The following is a 22,686-nucleotide window of genomic DNA, read 5'->3' on the forward strand; positions in this document are numbered from 1 at the left end:
TTGCACCGTTAAATACCAGTCGAAACCTTGCACAGACTGCGACCGAAATGCAACCTTTATTTTTGCAGCCTGCGAGAAGTAAGAATTACATCTCGTCACATTTGTGCGAGTGCATCTGTCGGAAAGACTGGGGGTAACTAAAGTGCAGTTGTGTCAGATGCGGGGTTTTTTTCACCAACATGGACCAGTTGCCACTCGCTTTCGACATCCTGTTGAACCACACTGAAGAGAAGAAGGGGACCAGTACAGTAGTGATAAGCACAAAGGGAGGGAGAGAAGTGTTGTGCTCGCAAAAGCCGTCATCATTTCTGAGGCGCACGGCAAAGAGACTGACTCTGACAATGACGCGAGGGTGCCTGGCGTGCTTAATTGCCCAGCTGTTCATTTCGGTTACAGAAGATAGGGACTTAGATGGATTTGAGGATGAGCACTGATAAAAATATGCTGTGAGTACCTTGTTAGATACTTCAATAAAGTACAACCAAACTCAGTTTTGCTCCCTTTGCCTTTTCAAAATCACACGCTAGCGTGCATCCATGCTACCGTATGCTAGTGTACGTTTTACCATACCTGCGTCCAATAATTCAATGCGTCTTGTCTCTGTGTTAAGTACAGAAATAATACCCTTAACTGACACTACGCCTTTTAATACTGTGCATCATATGGTTGTGAAAATACTGTAGCTCAAGAGGACTAAAGAAAAAAATGCTAAGACCTCAATGAATCCGTGGGTTTTGTGCAAACCCATGTTCCTTTAACCTCCATCGTTGCATGTTGTTTTAGTGTCATTGTGCTCAAAATTGGTTTCGATGTACCCATTTTTCAGGGTCCCAGTCTTGGAATTAATTATAGTTTAACTTCGCCTTGGCATGGCATTTATTCTAGGACAGGTCAATTCGTGCATGCTTTATTTGTGAATTTAATGACTATGATTCAAATATGGTGTTTTGCGATAGATCAACAAAATACTTCAATGCCATCCATAACTGACTGCACTACAGATTCCCAAAGTGTCACAAATCTGCACTGAATGTTTTGTCAGTCTGACCTCTTTAGCACTAATGGAGAGGGGTTAAGAAAATTGGGCCTCATCGCGAGACACACGTGTACCTTTAGGTCCCGGGTTATATTTTTGAAATTCAATGAAACACTATTTGAAGAGTTCCCACTGACATTATGAGAGGATGCTTTTGCTATACAGGAACACTCCTGATTATACTTGGTGGCGACCTTCATTTTACAGATAACAGCTGTGTTGATTGTTTATTTTTTGTATCTACATATGTGCTCTTAATATGAATGTGAATAACTCATTTTCGGTCTTGGTCTTGACTTGTTCTCAAACCTCAACATTTCGGTTTAATCTGGTGCATTGACTACTAAATTACCCGCCTCAACGTGCACTGTGGTGCATATCCAACAGGGACATACATCAGCATATTGTGATTAACAGTTCATTTAGTCAGTGTCACACTAAAGCTGGGAATCCGATTTAACATTTAAGATCTTAAAATGTTTGCCATAAAGGTCTGTTATTATTACGTCCATATGGTGGCAACAGGGTCTTGGGTGCTTGTACTTGATCATGCAGAGACACATAAAACGGTGTTATTAAAGTGAGCAAAAACACATTGACTGGACACAAGGGAGAAACTGGAGACATTATATTGAAGTTATTAGTTATATTGCTTCTATAAATCTAACAGAGCAAATGGTGCAATAGGGTGACTGCTTAGGCATGAAATTGAAAACAAAAGTGAAATACAGTATACAGAACATCACCATGCTTCAATTGATGACTCCATAACATATTCAGTGTTGCTAATGGTCAATTTGTGTGCATCATGTCATTTAATCACTCAATGAACCAATAAAATTCAAATCAAAATAAAAAATGGAGGTGGTCATGGTGACTAGGGACTGTCAGCTACAGGGACATGCAATGTCTGTCTTTTCTTATTTTTCCTTGGAAAACAAACAAACAAAAAAAGTAGTGATATTCCCTTACAATTCCTGACTCTAGATTGCAGATGACAATGTGAGGTCAGAGGTAAGACAAATCACTGACCATGCAAATATTGCATCCTATAGCTGTCAGGATGTCACCATCCAAAATGCGCTTATTCCTATGATGCATTTAATATTTTGAATTGGAAACTACAGTGCAAAGTAGTACATTATCTTCAAATGCAACCTCAAGGAGTCAGTCAATGCTGCTCACTGGCATCTCTTGACAGTTTTACCAGGGATGACGAGGGGGTGGCAGGAGGTTCATTTGGGAAGGCGGAGGTTACAACACACATTTCTAATTCAGGTTTCATTTTCTGCATTCCCTGGCACGTTTTATGGACATCACGTGAATAACGTTGAGCACAACCATGAAATAACAATTCTCACCTCGGGCTGCAACAAAAGATTATTGTGCTACAGTATTTTCCGCAGTATAGGTGTACCTAAAAGCATTCAATTTTCTCAAAATTATAATCCGATGTGCCTTATATATGGATCAATATTCTGATTTCTTGGACGTAGTATTTTAAATGTTCTGTAAAGCGCTTTGTTACAGCTGCAGCGGTTGTGAAAGCTTTATTTATATATATATATATATATATATATATATATATATAAAGCTGCATTGTATTGTATTCCCTTTAGCTCCATCTAGTGGATGCAAAATGCAACCGCAGCCGCTATGGTAGCTTCTGTTCTATGCGCCTTATAAGACGGTGCGCCCGCTATATGAAAACAGTTTTTAAATGGGCCATTCATTGAAGGTGAGCCTGAAACTCCGGAGCACCTTGTAGTGCGAAAAATACGGTAGTTGACTAGTCACCGATAGCAGTTGCAATTAGTTGACTCATCAGATCATAGGTCAATCACAGCATATCACACGAACAAGCAACTTCTCTTATATAACCATCATTACCTTGACAGCCTGAATTCTTTGTACAAACTAAAAATAAATGATATTACATTCAACTTTGATTAAATTTTGCAGCTTGTAGCAGCATTCCTGACAGGTTTCTAAACGATGGTGCAACGTAAAGGTGATACTATGGCCTTAACATTATTAGCTGTAAATGTTGCGCATGCTCTGCATAATATAATATGTGGCAACTGAGGCCTCCTATAAAACTGCCAAAATAGCACTGACTACCTTGCTTCCATTTCCGACGTAATCTGTGTGTGAAGCAGGATTTACTGGAATTGTGGCGACTAAAACAACAAATGTGGACTGGACACATTTTTTGTGTTATTGCCTCCCATTACCCCAAGACTAGTTTCTTGAAGAGAAACAAGCTCACAATATACAACAGCCACATTCAACGCCATGGTGAGTAGTAGTTTGAATAGTTAGTGTTTATTTGTTTCCATTCCTGTCCATTCAAAAAAAAAAAGGTGAAACCAATCCAAGGCACAAAAAAAAGTTTGGTATAGCTGGATAGATAGAATGATGTTACATGATCAATTACCGCAATTTCCAGACTATAAGGCGTTATTTTTTTCCCCCAAAATTTGAAACCTGCGTCTCTACAACACGCAACAAACTGATTTCCAAAGTTTGCACTGCACTGCGGTGAAGCTGAAGCTTGTCGGCAAATTGCCCTCCTGTGACAACGAGAGACTGAGAGGTTCTCGGATGGTACTGTGCAACTGGCTGCGTTTGGCATTGTTTGTGGGGGGGGAAGAGAATCTACCGTTGTTTAAGAAAAATAAAGGTTTTTAAAAGTCCATCTGTGTGACCTCTTTTTATGCAAATATACCATGTTATAGTGTGGACACCCAGGGATATGAATTAATATAAAGCAGCCAATGTGTGCATAACTTTCGTTTTATGGCTAAATTTAACTGCTTTTAATCAGGTGTGTTTTCTAGTGTGGAAATTACGGATTTCATGTTCAAATCCAGGTTGCTGCCACCTATTCAAGAATGATACAATCATTTTTATTTGCATTATTTCACCAACAACTATAATTGTGATATACTTTACAAGTAAGAGTATTTGTAGATTCAGCTCATGCTAAATTTATTTTGGCCTCAATACTAGAGAATAATGAGTCCCGACCACTACATTATGTAATCTTGTCGTGGGAGAACTGTAAAAAAAATTAACTGAATAAAAATGAACTTTAATCCAGCCGTAAGGGAAGAAGTGGAACTCTGTAAAGGAGTTTTTTTCGGCAACATTTGGCACTGAAATCGTTTTCAGACTTTGGCTTCAATATTGTGTACAGTACTTTGTGCTTCCAAAAACAAATTCCTCCCAGTCCTCACAGCGTATGTCCTTGCAAGTGTTTGTGAATGTTTAAAAGGCCATAGTGTCCTTCTGGTAGTTGAGGTTGAGTTCATCCAAATATGCTCTGAAAGAAAATCTTCCTCCATGGGTGGGTAGCAAAAAGAGCCAAAGGACATTGAGAGAACTTTAAAGAGGAAAGACAAGTTTTCCAACCCAGGTTCCAAGAAACTTGTACAAGCACTATATACAAGTCCACCACCTCTCTCGAAATGTTTGTCCATGTTCGTCTTATGTCAAAGTTCCGCTGAGTCTCGCCATCAGTATTCTCATGATGTTGCTGCAAGAACAACAGGAAAGTCAACAAACTGTCAGCTCGCCCAGTGACAGCAAACTGTGAGTTGAACTGTTGACGTGTTCTAAACTCTTCAGACTTAATGCAGACGGAGATATAAGTATTGATCACAGAACAAAAAGGGAAGGAGGTCTTGGTGGTTTCAAAACCTCAGTGAACTAAATGACTCCTTTATTCCTTCAAGTGGCATCTGACAATTCCTCTCACGTCTACACCTCACCATCTCTTTGTTGGAGCATTAGGCTGGAGACTTTCACAATGACTCTCAATGACCTATTGTGCAAAAACGTTTGCATTTGTGTGTCAGGGAAGAATACTAAAAATTTGACTTTTGGGCACAGTAGGGGGGGTTGCTTTAAAAATGTATTTGGATAAAAGTTATTTGTTACCCTTTAAAAAATTTTAGTTAGTAACATAATCCAAGTACCATAATATTAATGTAATGGAACTTGAATACTTTTATTAGTTTTGGATGACTCCCAATTCCAAATATGTTTAAAAAAAATCTAACAAAAATCGATACAATATGAATTTTTAGCTACTTTATTTTGGATGTTTAATATGCAACATTTTGGAATGCCAGAGGAAGCAGCAGCATCCGCCTGAGCATCCATAATTCAAATCCAAAGCACAAGAACTAATGGATGGTTGGACACGTTCATCATTTTGACACTTTACAGTAAGTCAATGTTTTTCAAACCCTGTGCCTGTGACATGGTCAGGTGTGCTGCGAGAAAAAATCCCATTTGTATGCCCGTACGGTCAATCGCCCGGCAAAGTACTCGTGGAGTACCCTTCCGTACCGCTAGAGCAGCAACAGCTAGCCAATTGCCATGTGATTAGACTAGAGACAAGCGAATTTGTGACGCATGAATGCAGGATGATGGTGAAACAATAAATATGAAAGATTGTAAAATACTTTTTCCTTTGTGTTTATTTGATTCAATTCAAATTGAATGACTGAATGATTTGATTCCAATTCAAGCTGTTATAACAGCATTCTTCAATGTTAATAAACGGTTATAGTAACAATATAACACATTCATTGTTAAAATAAGCTTTTTTTTTTTCACTTTTTCAGCGAGTGGTGGGCCAAGAGATTTTTTCAATGAAAGAAGTGTGCCTTGGCTCAAAAAAGTTTGAAAAACACTGCAGTAAGTGACACCAACAGGGAACACACATTTGTTTGTTTGTGTGTATGGTGTTTTAAAAAAAAGCTGTGGGTTATTCATGACAGTAATTAGTATTTATTTACAACTTGTGGGTGTAGGGCTAGCCTGCTAACTCTTAGCGCACCTTGATGAAAACAAGCAGTCTGGATAAACTCACACCTTTCTTTTTAAATGTTGTTTAAAATGAATAAATCTTTTCGTGACTACGAACCAAAACAGTGATCATCCATTCCCTTCAAGTCACTTGTGAAAGTGACTCGACTGAGACTAACACTTATCCAGCCAGTGACCTGTCAAATTTTTTTTGTTTGTTTTTTCCAACAAAAAACCTTTTGAGGAACGAACAACTGCAGCACATTTTCATGTACAGGTATTCATTAAATTCAGTCAGCAGTCATCAAAAATAGGACATACAAAACATAATTTTCCGATCAAAACGTATTTAAGGCTGATACCGATCAGATAGATTCGGTGTAAATTTTTGAATTTTAGAACTTCAGCTACCATTATTTTGTAAATAATCCATTAATCTGTTGATTTTTTTTTTAAATTAAGAGTTCCAATTTAACCAGTTTTCAACTGTAATTTCTGAAATATCTGAACACTGGGTGGCAACCAAGTAAACTTGAAGACGAAGAAATCTGGAGTGACGCTCTCCGCTACAGTAAGTACATGAATAATTTAAGAAATACAAGACTGACATTTGGCGGCCCAGTGGTTAGCGCGCCGACCTCACAGTGCAGAGGTTCAATTCCAGCTCCAGCCTCCCTGTGTGGAGTTTGCATGTTCTCCCCGGGCCTGGGTGGGTTTTCTCCGGGTACTCCGGTTTCCTCCCACATTCCAAAAACATGCATGCCAGGCTGATTGAACACTCCAAATTGTCCTTAGGTGTGAGTGTGAGCGCGGATGGTTGTTGGTCTCTGTGTGCCCTGTGATTGGCTGGCAACCGGTTCAGGGTTGTTTTCACTGATGTCACTGTGTTCCACAATCTCGTTTGAACAAGTTTTCAAAGTTAATCCCACTTATTTTGCAATGATCTGTTTAAAGAAAGAAGGACACAAAGACCAAAAAAACTCCAACAACAACAACAAAAAAACTGAATTTGTAGTAAAAAAAAGTTTTCCAAACTAGTGAAACCAAGCACCAACTTCATCATTCCCTTGGGCAGAGTCAGCACTTGCCGTTTCTTTGGAGGTAGACACTTGTACGGAATGATTGAAAAGACTGAAGGCAACAGCCAGCTGAGGAAGGTCTGACATTTGACTTCCTCCCTCAAGGCGCAGAAAGAAGAGCGCTCAGTGAGTTCCAGTGCCAATGGCAGCGGCTGAGTTGAGCAGAGACAACACTTGATCGAGAGAGTTGTTTAAAAGTTGCTGACTTCTTTCACTTGACAAGAAATTGAGGTGAATGCTTCACAGTCGGCTTATTTTAGTTCAACAGCTTTTGCATGACTAAGTATATTGGCCCTCTTCCCCCCAAATCTTTTGATTCAATTAAAATGACTCAAAAAGGCAAAATTTCCGGTGTGATGAGCAAAACTTATAGTTCAATGTAACGAATTCAGCTTGGTCTTATTTTTTCTTGAGACAATAGGGGTGTTCACACGGCACACATTTGCTCCGGCGCTGCACCGATGTATTTTGTTGCGATATATTTTGCACCGCAGCAAATTGTGTGGAGCGTTCACACGTACAAAGCCGCTGAGCGTGTCAGCACCGGCACAGCGTCGGTGCAGCCCCACTTGCGTTCACACGGCAGTTTCTGCAGCGGAGCAAAACGACAGAAAACAAATGAGCTGCCGTGTTGGTTCTTTATAAAATGTATACACAACTCAAGCGACTACTGGACATGCACGTCCTTCTCCTTCTTGGTCTCCGTGCCTTCTGCTCGAGAGTGACCACCCCCGAAAACGTAAATCAACGATGACTTCAATGACACTCAGAAAAGCAAATGTTCTGAGTTTCGGGTGAGGAATCCCAACTCTGGCCTGCTTTCATGAGTTTTCGAAGAGTACGTCAGATGAATAGTCAAATTTGCGCATTGATGAGAATGTGGGTGTGAATGGCTGCTGGGTTGATTGCCTAGCGACCATTACAAAATGTAGCGTGCCTATTGCCCAGTGTCAAATGGGATGAGCTCCAGCTCTCCCCGATCCATAAGGATTGAAAATGAATGGATGGATGAACCTTTGCTTGATGTTTTACAATTATCTCTCAAGCCTTCTGAAGTTTCCAAAAATAAAAAATGGGTATGCATGGTTGGAAATGTTCATGACCAACACAACTTCAGTTCGGACCTTATTTCAGTTTGTTTCTTTGGATCCAGAAAAAAAAAAATCTTTATCGCTTTATTAGGCCATACATCTTTCGCCCCTGGCAGAGGTCCACACATTTTCAATCCACATGCTAGCCTCAAAGTTCATGGTCAAGTTAATGCGTAAACGTGGTTTGTGATGAAAAAAGAAGTGAAATGCCGCGTCATAAAATCCACTTCAAGAAATACAACCAAAAAAAAAACAAATACCACAGGAGTCACCTTGCACGGCAAATTGTAACGGACTTACTGCATATTATGATATTACTATGCATTGTGAGTGCACACTTAATTTTTGATCTGATTGACTCGTATTGGATTTGAAAAACAGAACTTCACCTTTTTCAGTGCCTGCTCTAAGGAATTTATCTTTCCCAGATGGATTCATGAAGCAATCAATCTGCCGTGTCAGGTTAACACCGCAGTGCTCGGGGCTCTGATAATCAGAAAATATGAGAGTAAAATCCTAATTCCACTGTCACACCAGATTCATATGAATGATAACTGCGGGAACAAATCTGTTTTCCTATAATAATCCAACTGTTTGGCACTTTCAAAATGTGATTGTCATTCTAGTTAAACAAGTACAAAAGTTTCAAGAATGGCAATCGGTATTTACAAAGGAACAAGCTACTTGTTGTAAAGCGCAGTAGCATACGGGATGAATGCATGCACACCAATGCAGAATTTCAATGTCTACACAATGTTTTTGCTAAATTAAACTTACTTCTACTTAAGGTTATTGGCAACTTTCTACAGGCTGAAAAGTTGTCAGTAGTAACTGGTCAAAGGAAGATTTACATTTATTCAGTAAAAATGCATGATTCTGAAACCAGATGTGTAGATTCTGTCCCATAATTAAACTTATTCAAGTATTTTGGATGTGTGGTGGCAGGTTGGTTGACTGGTTAGCAAGTCCGCCTCAGTGCAAAAATGCATGTTTGGATTCTGGCTCCAGCCTTCCCGTGTGGAGTTTGCATGTTCTCCCCATACCTGCGTGGGTTTTCTCCGGTTTCCTCTTACATTCCAAAAGCATACGTGGCAATACAAAAAATCTTATTTTATATCAAGTCAAGTACAACTTTATTGTCAAATGTGCTTTATGTGCAACATACAGCACAGATGACATTTCCTCCCTCTCAACCAGACAACAAGAGGAGCCGCTGCGGGTGCCCGCGCCGCCATCAAAAGAACAGTTCACATAAAATGACAAAATAATACAACACAACGCATAAGACACAGACAGTCGTGCAATCTTAACCACTTTTCCTACATACACTTTGTTGTTTGAAGCAGTTATAGATGAAAGAGGAGTGAATCAAATGTGTACTTTTCACCAGTGGATCAAAGACGTCATCTGAAAACGTGTGCACGTCTGCTACAAGCTCAGTTTGAAAGCAACAAGAAGCTTTCACAACAGCTGCAAAAAAAACTGAACATCCAGCCATCCATCCATTTTCTAATCTGTTTATCCTCATGAGGGTCGCGGGTGGACAGGAGCCTATCCCAGCTGTCTTCGGGCAGCAGGCGGGGTACACCCTGAACTGGTTGCCAGCCAATCACAGCGCACAGATAGATAAACATTCACACTCGCAGTGACACTGAGTGACAATTAGTGTTCAATTTACATACTTTGCATGATTTTGGAATGTGGGAGTAGACCGGAGTACCCAGAGAAAACCCACACAAGCACGGGGAGAACATGCAAACTCCACACAGGAAGGCCAGAGCCTGGGATCAAACCCTGCACCTCTGCACTGTGAGGCAGACATGATAATGACTCGATTACCACGCCGCCTTTACAGAACAGTTAACAAAAAAAAACAAAATACAGTCAGTCATACCTCGTTTTTCATAATCCATTCCAGAAGGCTGTTCGAAAAGCGATTTGTTCGAAATCCGAAACTATTTTATTAGCCCATTATTAGGGGCTAATACACTCTGCAGGATTAATAAAAAAAAACTGATTTGCATAAATGACAACAAACACGTCTGATCACAATGAACGTTACACGAGGACGCGTCACTTCATCGTGTAAGGAAGCTGAGAGGAGTCGAGTGGCGTATTCGAGTTTGCTCAGTTTGGTCGAAAAACGGTTTTTGGCTGTAATCTGAGTTGTGAAAAAACTCTAACTCTCTGGTCGAAATCCGATTTGGTCGATAACAGAGACGTTCGAAAACCGAGGATTGACTGTACAGTGATATAACCACGAATAGAAAACTCTAAATCATCCCTAGGTGTAAATGTGAGCGCGTCTGTGTGCCCTGCGATTGGCTGCGATTCGCCTACTGCCTGAAGACAGCTGAGGTAGGCTCCAGCACCCCTGCGACCCTCGTGAGGATAAGCAGATTAGAAAATTGAGGGATGGGTGGATGGATAATGTGATGTTAATTGTGTAATTGCATCGAGTTTGAACCAATAGGTGTTTGAGTTGGCAGCATCCTCAAAAATATAATCGTATCTGGCTGTTTCAATGACATAGCCAGTGAGAAAAGTTTACTGAAGCACCGCAAATTATTAAGGAGGTTGCTCTTAAAACATCCAGGAATAATTTGAGACATTTGTTGGACTGCTCAGAGAAAAACACACTAAAGTAAAATGTTGATGTAAAATGAGTGTTCTCTGGGTGCAGTCAAGGTCTTTTTTTTTTTAAATGTGTCTGAAAATGTGCCTTGTTGGCATTTCTTCAACAAATGCTCCCCCATACTTAATGGGGGCGCAAATGCGCTACAAAGGACATACTTCCTTTTTATAATTCATGGGATTTAAAAGACTTTGCCATTGGGGGAAAAAAATCCATCAAGTTTAAAAGTTAAAGTGACAGCCAAGTTCGAGGAAGTTTGGATGAAGTGGAACAGAATTTGTATGGTGTTATGCTGAATCTTTGTGTTCCTGTTGACGAGGGACAGCGACAGTAATTGGAGGTGAATTTGCATAGCAGATGTGCCTTTTTGCAGAGGAGGATTTATTGTCCAACAAACACTGAGATCGATGTATGCCATCTGTCAAGAGAGAAAGTAGCAGATAAATTAAAACTAACAGCTGGGAGCGTACCAAGGAGGGAAAGGCATGTTCGTGCATCTCACTCAGCTGTGGGAGAGTCATGGAATTTCTCTCTGGAATTTAGGTGAGGAGATGAAAACCACACAGATGAGAAAAGCTAGAGTTGTCAATGAAGACAGAGAAAGGCAGCCAATGGAAAAGGCAGCTTGCAACAGGTTTCTGTCTGCTGGTTTAACAGATGAAAGTGAAGAAACCAATTTGAGTCACAAATGTTAAGGGCTTTCACAGATCTCCCGCTCCCGTTTTATGTATTATTGAAATAATGTTTTATTTCTTTTCCCCATTTTTTGGCTTTGCAAATTACACTCTTTAAGTAGAAAAAACACAAATAGTCTTCAGTACATAGAGCGACTGGTCAGGAAGGCCAGTTGTCTCCTGGGCTGCTCCCTTGACACTCTGGAGGAGGTGGGCAACAGAAGCATGCTAACTAAGCTAAAAGCTATGATGGACAGTACCTCCCAACCCCTCCAGCCCGCCCTGACAGCACTAGGTAGCTCCTTCAGCCAGAGACCGTTACACCCGCGCTGCAAGAAGGAGAGATACCGACGCTCGTTCCTACCGACTGCTGTCAGGCTGCTGAATAAAAATAATAACAATAATAATTAAATGATGTGAAAAACAATTGTAAATAGCACTGCGATTTATCCATTTTGTATTTATATTGCACTTAATTGAACGGTGTTTGTTTGTTTTTTCTTCTTTCTTCTTTCTACCCACATTCTTGCTGCTGTAGGCTGTAAATTTCCCCAGTGTGGGACAAATAAAGGATATCTTATCTTATATTTTTGGCAAAGTATTGCCCATGTGCTTGGCGTTTGGGGCAGTGTTACATCCTCTCTGGGCAGTCAAATGCACTGACTTGTCTCGCCCCCTGACTCATTTGCTAACAGGAAATAGTCGGCGCTGGGCGTACAAACGGGCATCTTCATATTCGTGCTGGGGCCATAGTCTCGTTCTGAATTTGGTAGACACGCCACACCTCATGGGTCGTTCCTGCCACGCACTCCGGCGCATCTGCAAATTTGGTTTCAAAAAGTGGACTAGATTTTAGACTACCTAACACTACGTCTAACTCTGTGTGCAGGACAACGAGCCTAAGCACACAGACAAAACCAAAAAGGAGTGGTTTCAAGACAACTCTGATTGTGCTTGAGTGAGGCAGCCAGCATCCAGACTTGTATTGAGAGATCTGAAAATGGCCATGAAGCAGCACACCCCGTGCAATCTGATGAAGCTTGAGAGGAGCTGCAAAGTGGGATGGGCAACAAAACTGCCAGAGATAGGTGTGCCAAGCATGTGGCATCATTTTCTTTGAGACTTGAGGTGTTAATTACTGCCCTTGGTGCATCAAAAAAGTGTTGAGCAAAGGCTGTGAGTACTTATGTAGATGTGATGTCTGACTTTTTTTATTTTTAATAAATTAGCAAAAATAAAAATAATCACTTTGTCATTATGGCGATTTTGAGGAAAGTTTTTTTCTTTAATGTATTACATTTTGAGTTGAGGATGAAACCCAACAAAATGTGGAAAAAGTGGAACACTGTAAACACTTTTCAGAGGCACTGTATCGTCTTGATTTAAGTTTTACTTACTTTCAGTAGCCAGTGGTCATGTCTTTTGTCGTACTTAACTGTTATCTGAATGTGAAATGATCAAATATTGCCTGTAATATTAATAGAGGTTCTATGATGACAACACCTTTACCATAAATCCTGGATTGTGCTTTGCATGTACCACTATTTGGAATAAGCAATAACAGGGATAAGACAGTTTTCTCATCTAGTCATATTATTGAAGACATATCCTTCATAGAGATACCACACATGTCACCCACACTTTAAATATGATTGCAAACAGTGGTAATGCTCGTTAAACTCCAAGTTTTGAGGGAAAATAATACGCCGTTATGAAGGGAAAGTACAATGACGAGACATATCGTAGGTTAGATGATTCAGATTGCTCATTCAATTAATGCCTCTGTAAATTAAAATGAATTAGTGCGATGGCAGCTTGAGTATCTAATGAAAGTATCAATCTTTAAATTAAATTCCCCTTCGTATAAATGGGCAAATGCCAGACTCAGAGGCATTATGGATGGCAAAATCAATCTGGTACAACAGAGTCAACTCCCCCTGTGATAATATTCTTGCTGTTGTTTGTGATAGCATTTGGGAGGAAAGAAAAAATAATGGAACAAAAAAACTTACTTGAGTATGACACAACCACTCCCAGTAGGTGGCGCTGTCCAGTAAACCTGTATCCTGGTGCGTCTGCGAGGTGTGCTCTCCGTCACCGCCGGGGGACAGTTGGTCATGAACTGTGTGTCCTCTTCATCAATGATCTAAAAAAAAAGGCAGAATATAGTATTGCTGTTATCTATCGGACAGAAAGCCAATACCTATTTGTCATGTCCTTGTTTACGATGATACTAATGCAGCGTGTTATACCGGAGACAAATTCCTTGTGCGTTCTACATACTTGGCCAATAAAGATGATTCTGATTCTGATTCTGAACTGTGTTTTTCTGTGAATATTTAACCTCAGATGATTTGATCATGTTGTATTCCTAGATTCTTCTTTAGGTCAGATTTACGGTCATTTTTAAACCTTGAGTGTAGATGCTCTAATGGTAAGATTATATTATTATACTGTAAAATGATGTTTTCCCCAAATGTCCTTTCAATTGATGGGATGAGAAAAGTATCCCAAACGTAAACTTATGCACTTATCAAAGATGTCATACTGCCATTTCCCCAATGCCTTTACCTGGCCCCCATATCATCAATGACTGTAGAAATGTGAATGTCGTCTTGATCAATCTCACTCGAACTGGACGAAACAAAAGTTCCAGCATCATCACCTTGCCCAATGCAGACTTGAGATTCACGATCCATGATTGCTTGGCTTTAGCCCACTGTAACCTTGTTTCTTTGCTTTTGTTTTGAGTTTTCTGGATGTAAATCACATTTCCTTTCGGTGGTTTCTTACAGTTGGGTCTCAGATGTTAACTCCCATTTTCACCCATTCTTACCTTGATCTCTCTTGGTGAAGCCATAATTCATGTCAATCCACTTTGGTGCAACAGCTTTCCAAAGTGTGACCCGTTATTCAACTGCTCAATTTGGAGAACTGAAAAATTACAAACTCCATACATATGTTCTTCCTTCAGAATTTAGTGATTCCATTATTTTCTTGCCTCTGCTTGCTCCCCCCAAAAATTGTGACCGTCCACAACGACCTTCATTTTTACTGTTTTCAGTGTTTTCCACAATTGTCTCAAACATGTCAGGATAAAAGTTGAGAAAAAAATGGGACACTATGATAAAGTGCAAGTTTGAGAAGGGGCCAAAGGAAGCAAAGGTTTGCCACCCCTTCATTATTATAACTTCAAAAGATTTGATCCATTTATTTCACCAGATTGGGTCCAACATCAACATAGAAGTTCTCAACCACATCCTTCATTGTAGCAATTCACCTTTCCTTATCTCTACAGTGATCAGGATATGTTTTATTTATTTGCTTGTTACCGTGTTGGCCCGAATATAAGACGGCCCTGATTATAAGACGACCCCCTCTTTTTCAAGACTCAAGTTTGAAAAAAGACTTTTTGAACACCAAATTAATTTTTATACAGAAAATAATTACAGTACATCTGAAACAAATGATTATAACAATATATTTGAGAGAAAAAGCATGTTATTTTGCATCATTCAAATCTTAATATCTGAACATTTAAATATGCAAACGAAAGTGCAATCACATTCGTAAATGAATGGCTTCTGGTTTTTGAAATGTAAATTACAACAGAACTTCTGCTCAGCTGCCGGTTGACCAGCCAATCTTCGACCCACTTTTCTCCAGATTGTCGCTATGTTTCTCCATTTTCTCTTCTATTATTTTCTTCTCTTTTCTTTCTTACCGCTATTTTTTATTTTTCTTCTTCGTGCTACCGCCATTTTGTAATTTTTATTCTTCGTGACAGGGTTTCACTTTGGGCTGGGGAGTCAAGTTCCGCATTCGCTTCGATGATATCTGGCGCCATCTAGCGTCGTGAATGGGTATAATGACTAGACCCCGAATATAAGACGACACCATCTTATTTCAATGCAAAAAACTTTGTCTTATATTCAGGCCAATACGGTACTAATTGCTGCACAATGCAGTATATATCCTATAGTTTTCCAGATTTTACATTCCACAAGACACAAGAGGGCCTCGATTCGGTCATCTTCCAAGAGTTCCAAGGGAATCTGGTTTATCTCCAAGGTGGGGAGACCCCCATTGTGAAATGCAAACATTCCAGGGGCATGTGACCCGAAAAAAGCAGCTACAAGAACTGCAGACCTTCATTCATTCACTTTCCGAACCGCTTTATCCTCACTAGGGTCGCGGGGGGGGGGGGGGGGGGGGGGGGGTGCTGGAGCCTATCCCAGCTGTCTTCGGGCAGTAGTAGGGGAACACTCTGAACAGGTTGCCAACCAATCGCAGGGCACACACAGATGAACAACCATCCGCAATCACACTCACACCAAGGGACAATTTAGAGTGTTCAATCAGCCTGCCATGAATGTTTTTTGGAATGTGGGAAAAAAACGGAGGACCCAGAGAAAACCCACGCAAGCACGGGGAGAACATGCAAACTCCACACAGGAAGGCCGGAGATGGAATTGCACCCGGTACCTCTGCACTGTGAAGTCAACGTGCTAACCACTCGACAACTGGGCTGCCCAACTGCAGACCTGTTTGTGTTCATGAAACAGGAAAATCAAATATAAAACCATTTGCATGCAGTTTAAGCAGAACCCTAAAAAATATTTTCAATATGTTTCATATTTCATTTATATTAGTTAGTTGACATATAGTAAGACAAGATAATTTACTATTGTAAATTATAATGTGTTGTTTTCCTTTAAAATCAGTTATGGTTTGATGGATTGTATTTTGAATTCAATGATTCATTATGCACAAATTATAATCTTAAAATTTCTTGGTTCAAAGACTGGAAACTTTGAATTAATAATTTGCCCTCCTGCCATGTTAGCCGAGACACTGCCATGTTAGCCGAGACTTTGGAAGTGGCGGCTGAATTTGATTTTTACCAAAGAACCCGTTTTCCCTCTGACTTTTAAGAATCATATCAAGTCAATCACGAAAATGGCCTTTTCCCAGCTGAAAAACGTATTCAGACTGAATGATTGCATTTATTTATTTTTAATCATCTGACCGGCCACGGCACAGCTACAAGTAAGCGGTTGGAGTGGAAGGTGGTCTCCAAGTGCACACTTCACAGATCTCTGATCACGCGATATCATTCGGCCGTGGAGGTCTGCTTGCAGTCCCCAATGGAAATCACACGCCTCGACCACCAGCAATAAATTGGGCAAACCGTTTTTTTCTTCCACATGTCAAGGACTGCACCGCTCGCACACCGATTTTAAAGGGAATGAGAGGAGCTGTTTCCAGTGGTGGTGAATGAAGCCAACTGTGTTCACACCCACAATGGCGCAAAAGACCCTTTGTTTTTAACTGTGTCAAGCACTGTGCCGCTGAAACAAAGTAAAAAGTACATTTTTCATTCGATGACTTTTAACTGTGAGGCAGACAGCTCACAGTGGACCCATTTTCCAATTTTTATCAAATTAAGCATCGGACATTTATCTTACTTGAACTACATTTTAAGCACTTAATTACCGTCATTTATGGAATGGTCATGTTTTATCTGGACCGCAAGTCATCTCACTATCTGCCCATAAATTTGAAAAAAATAAAAAAATAAGTTTTATGACTACAGTAATGGAAGTCGACAATCTTCAAAGGTCTATTGTGACCGGACAGCAACTAAAGTAAGAAATGACAATCCATTATTCCAGATTATCGCATTGATGGTTAAAATCTGTGTGTCTTTTTTTTTTTCAGTAAGGTTAGAGAGAAGCTGGCAGTCAAACGTGAAGTGTAAATTAGTGTGTACATTTTCAAGCTGCTATGTGAGGTCTTCTACAGGTATTTTACAGACTTATATCCAAGTCCCTGTGGTTGTCGAAGTCTTTCTTCAGGATATGCACACATGCAGACACAAACTCATACAGACTGACCCAAATGTTCACCTTCTACCTTCTCCAACTGCACACATCACCCAGATGTTCACAAAGGACACAAAGAGTCTTGTCCCCTTTGTCATTTTCGTTCTTTTACCATGCAAAGACACCCACAAACTAAGTAAGAGCTCTTCTCTGTGTCACACAAACAGACATGCACATACAAATGCACAACATGTATACATCAGTCTGGAAACACACATTCAGGCAAATGTAAACATGGTCCTGGACTTCAGTGTTGACCTCCCTATGCCTCTCTATTCAATCCATTGCTTTACTTTGTGTCACTAAGCCTAAAGCTATGTCAGTCAAAAGTAGGCACAAATAAGGGGCTAAAAGGCATTCGAAGAGAAACACAAAGCGAGCTGAGGATTGACAAGAACGAGTTGCAGGCAGTAAAGGAGTGAGAAATGCACAAGAGGAAAATTCGACTTGAAAATAAAGAAAGAAAAACAGAAGCAAGCATCCTGATGAAAAGTGAAATGAGACACAGACAATGAATGTAATGATTTTGGATTGTGAATAGTTGTGCTGTTCATAGCGAATTTCATTCTCACGTACAGAATGATACCCTTGAGCAAAGGATGCTCAATGATGTTTACTACTGGACAATAACTCTCGAAAGCTGCCCTAATTCAGACCTAATAAACAACACCAGGACAGGAAAAGAGTGGCATTCAGAACACCATCATTTTAACTGAGAAAAAGGTTAATTTTGTCTCCCCACATAAACCTGTAACACTGGCCGACGGAAAGGTATGGAATGAGGATAACCCATCAACACACATACGTTCATCCATTCAACTTTAGTGTTTTTTGCTGCTGGACTAACTGCCATATGCCGTCTATATAATTAAAGAAGATTAGTACCTGTGGACCAAGTATATGTGCCACAAAAAGGAAAATGTCTCTTCTTGCAACCTCTACAAGCTTAGCAGATTTACTGTAAATGCTGACACAGTTAAGCAAAACTTCCATTTTTCTTTTCTTAGACTCTACATATACTGTACATACTTGTGTAATATTATTTGGGTTTCAATTACAAGTACCAGTAATAGCCGAACATTGAAAGGATTTTTAATAAACTATATGAACTATTGATCTGACAGTATTTCCACAGCAATTTGTGGAGGGCTGAAACATGGCCCCAGGAAGAAACCGCACAATATTCGAGCAGATGCCACTCTTGAAGGGGACATATGGAATCCATTCTTTTTAATTGCTTGCATACAGTACAGTTAGTTGGGTCTCCGGGGTGTCTTTCACAAGACAACCAAGTAAATAGTAGGACTGTTATCTGGCAACTGTATTGCTGAACATGTGTTTGTGAGTGAGGCATTCTGAATTTTGCAAATTATGTTGTCGCAACTTGGCTAATTTATGTAAAGGCACCAAGTTTGCCCATCCTCCTATGCGAAGATTAGTCTTTTTTTCCCCAGGCAAAACTGGTCCACATTTTCTCTTGATAAAGCTAGGCAGACACTGAAGTGGTGTTTTCAAATTCCTTCTCACTGTATGTGGGAATTGCCTACTGCAAAAAAGTCAAAGCGCACGATTGAAGTACCCACACCATATGGACCACCAGAAAGCCAAAGGCATGACATAATATTGCCCTCACTGTTTGTGTCGTTGCTGCTTCACTTCAGCCTTGGGGGTGCAAGCTTTCTTACCGCCCCAGTGAATCACAAGCCAGGACCTGAAGATGTAAATCCATGCAGTGGGTAGGATAGTGGCTGCCTTACACAAAGCGAGTGTGGGTTTGATTCCTGGTCAATGCCCAATTCACAATTGTCTTGTGATTGACTGGCATTCAGGCTGTAATCCACTTCCATTCTTGCGGTGCTGGGATGGATTCCTGCTTCCTCTGTAACACTGAGCAGGATAAGCAGTATAGAAAATGGATATTTGGATGTATGGACTAAAGGTTCTTCTGTAAATAGGATTTTTCATGCGTAAAACTCAAACTAATGAATGGAAACGTTGATATGTCCATCGATTTGAAACTCAAGAAAATAACGGCAAAGATAATGACATAAGAAAAGTCAAAGTGAGATCGCCCCCACTCCCACCTCAGTGTCATGAGGTGACAGTATATGGAAGATATATTGAGTGAGTAGGCATATTTCGAAAAGCTTCCAAGTGAGCACTCAAATCTGTCTGCTTTGGTCACATCTAACCAGGAAATGAGTTTCCCTGACTGAATTTGAATATGCAGCCAACTTGTGAAAAAAAGTCACACAGATGGGTGAAGTGTTCCATATCGTCAGACTATTTCACACAGAAGCAGTCACTGAAGTTCTACTCCGAATAGGCTTGCCACACTTTTTTATCCCGATACTTGCACGCAGATACGAATGTGTGACAGACTGAAGTTCAAACGAAAAAAAGATGCCGATTGAGAACGCAATGGGGGAGGTATGGGAGGCTGGCAAAGGAGCGTTTGTTTTCACTGCAGAGGCTGAAATGTCTGTGTGTGTCCACGGTTTGTCTATCTCAATCTCTCTCAGTCTCTCGCTCTCTGTTGAGACGGTAAACACAGAGGCTGCAGAGTGCCTGCACAAGCAAACTCAGACCTTGTTCAAACACTCACTCAAACACACACACACACACACACACACACACACACAAAGAAGCAAAGCTGGAGGCAAAAGCGGGCTTAGACACACACCCAAGATCCCAGGAGAAAACAGATAAGAATGATACAGTCCACAATGGCATCTGCTTGTATTGTCATTTTGTACGTGTAAACGCAATGTATCTTCATAATCAAATCAAAAGCAGTGACACAGGATTGAATTGAATACATGAAAAAAAATCTATTCTTAAAATGAAACTTTCCAGAGTCGACAAGAATGAGCTGACTTTTAATAGTGACAACGTCTCGATGAAGACCTCGGGGCACTGACATTTTGCCTTGAGCTTTCCTTCAATCAAAGCCCTGCGTTTAGTGCAAAATTCCACGAGGAAATCCGGGTTTCACCAGTCGTGCATAGTGGTGCCACAATGAATGTTGTGCTTATCCCAACCAAAGCAATGCTGGAACAACTTCAAGCAGCTACCGTACTGAAAAAAAAGAGAAGTTGAATCAAGTAAATTGAAAAAAAAATGCCTCTCTAAGCCACACCCTTGAAATTCAGACTGATCAATTACAGCACAGCACAGAACAGGTTGACAGATTGTTTGATGTATTTGTGCCCTTTTAAAAGGTTAATTATTTTCTTATACAGTATGACATGCTTGTACACACATCATCCCGAGAAGTTGAAGGAATTTCCAGCAGCCAAAAACTAACCCAGATACCGTAAATGCAGGCTTTGCACTGTCACTTCAATCCCTGAAGAATCAAGACACATCTTTGTCTCCAAGGTATGCAATAATATCCATTCATCCATTTTCAATACTGCTTAACCTGAGCAGGAGCGCAGGATGCAATAATATATCATAAATAACCTAATTTTAAAAATACCTGTATCACCTTTAATATAATGGGATGGTCAGTCATGGTAGTTACGTTATATTGATCTTAGTACTGTGTTCCAGTGCTGGCACATGCAATGCATTCTTGCCCAAAATAACCCCCCAACAATTTGGGTTTAGTTGCACTTTAAATGGTTGAAACGTTTGGTGGACCAGTTCCTCAGACAAGTTTATTCGTACCAGTATCAGTTGAAATTATGTTGCTTCCACTGATGTGCCGAGTGCTGATAAAACTTTCTGTTGATTGAAAATCAAAATTTCACAAGATGTTATAACCGAAGGTAACCAAATTGTGAATAAAGGAATAGGGGTGAGCCCATAAATCCAAAACAGTATTTATAATTCCCCCAGCACAGAATTGATATGATTGAAGTACAGTGTGTGTGTTTATATTTTTTGAAATGTAGTGTATTGTATCAGTCAGTCTACAAGAAAAGGCAATATTGTCAAAAATGGGCAAAGAGGCAGGTTGTGTGTGTGGCCTGTTTTGTTATGGAGCATTTGTTGTCATGGGCCTGTTCTTGTGTTTCTCCAGCAGGTGGCAGAGGAGGGCTGTCCCTCCAGCATGCACACTTGCTGCCAATGTAATCAGCCGACAAGTACTACTATACTATAAATACTATACGCGATTGGATTTCTTCCTGTCTATCTATTGACAGGAAATTTTGGTTTATGTTTTATCGGTGCCTTTTTTGACAAGAGTGTTTTTGTTGTCTCGTTTTCCTGGTGGTGTACGAGAATTCTTTGTTGAACTTTGTCGGTCCTGCAACCAATTATGTTTGAAAAGCTTTTTTGTCAATTCTTTCTGAGTTCACCTATCTGGAGTCCAATTCTGTCTGGAGCTTTCCCGAAACCTGACATTTGTTAGCTAATAAGACATCCTACAAACACTAAATAGCTTAGTAGCTTAGAGGGCTTAAACCATGATATTGAAGATATTGATTTATTTTCAGTTTTTAAAAAATGTTACACCAGGTGTCACCAACTTTTTCGAAACTGAGCGTAGACTACTTCTTGGGGGCGGATTAATGCAAAGGGCTACCACTTTGATACACACTTCTGAAATAACGCATTTGCTTAAACTACAGTTATACAGTATGTGATCATTAATAATTTATTAAATTGATTTGTATGAAGACAGTGAATGTGTTAATTGTGTCTGGCTGCAGCCACCATTTCCAGCACACGCTCCCCACCCCTCTGCAGCCACCATTTATTTTTTTGCGTACTGAATAACGATGGTAGCTGGAAACACATGTCATTTCATTAAGCACGTTTGTCAAAAATGCTCACGACGAGGAGCTGTTACTTTAGTAAATCAGCATGGAGAAGTGCCAGAGCTACACAGTGAAACTGCGAAACGAAATTTGTGTCTGGACAGTGTCGTAACATTTTTTTTTTTTGCATACGTAGTAGATGTATCATCATGGGAGAGGATGAGATAAAAAGGAAGAAATGGTGGTGCTCTTCAAGTTGTACTTTCACAAGGGGGAAAACATGTTGAACTTTTGTCAAAATGAAACTGTGCTACATTAAAAACGTCAACTGGCACATGTCTCACTTTTCCGATTGTGTGTTATTATTGTTTGAAATAAAGCACTTCTGCAAGGGTGCAGGGAGGAGTGGCTGAGAATGGTGGCTGCAGCCAGTCTTTCTTGCAGTAATCAGGAAACTGATACATATTATATGTAACACTTTATTTCTTTATTTCCCTAACAGTGTTTACATTTCACTTTTACAACATTAGTAGAAAATCACAATGTGTCTTCACTGCTGAACTAGTTTTCAAACAGGCCCGCAGCCTACTGGTGTGGTCCTTGGAGGCTAACTGGTGCCCCCGGGCACCACATTGGTGAACCCTGTGCTACACAAATACTACCTGAACAGTATGTCATAAATTTAGTGCCCCAATCCATTTCCGAACACTTGGGAATTGAATTTCTCTCATCTCTTGTGAGTTTTCATCAGTTTGTGTT

General features: G+C 40.2%; 1 protein-coding gene across 1 annotated transcript in view; it reads right to left on the minus strand.

Annotated features, from left to right (window-relative positions):
* spon1b (spondin 1b) overlaps positions 1 to 22,686 on the minus strand; it is a 78,505-nt gene that overhangs the window by 47,389 nt on the left and 8,430 nt on the right. The window contains exon 3 of the mRNA XM_086109387.1: positions 13,346 to 13,479. Coding sequence (XP_085965513.1) covers positions 13,346 to 13,479 — 134 coding nt within the window. The remainder of the gene's footprint in view (positions 1 to 13,345; positions 13,480 to 22,686) is intronic.

The sequence above is a fragment of the Hippocampus guttulatus genome, chromosome 4 (genome assembly GCF_054856545.1).
Source record: "Hippocampus guttulatus isolate MCC_2025c chromosome 4, RoL_Hgut_1.0, whole genome shotgun sequence".
NCBI lineage: Eukaryota > Metazoa > Chordata > Actinopteri > Syngnathiformes > Syngnathidae > Hippocampus > Hippocampus guttulatus.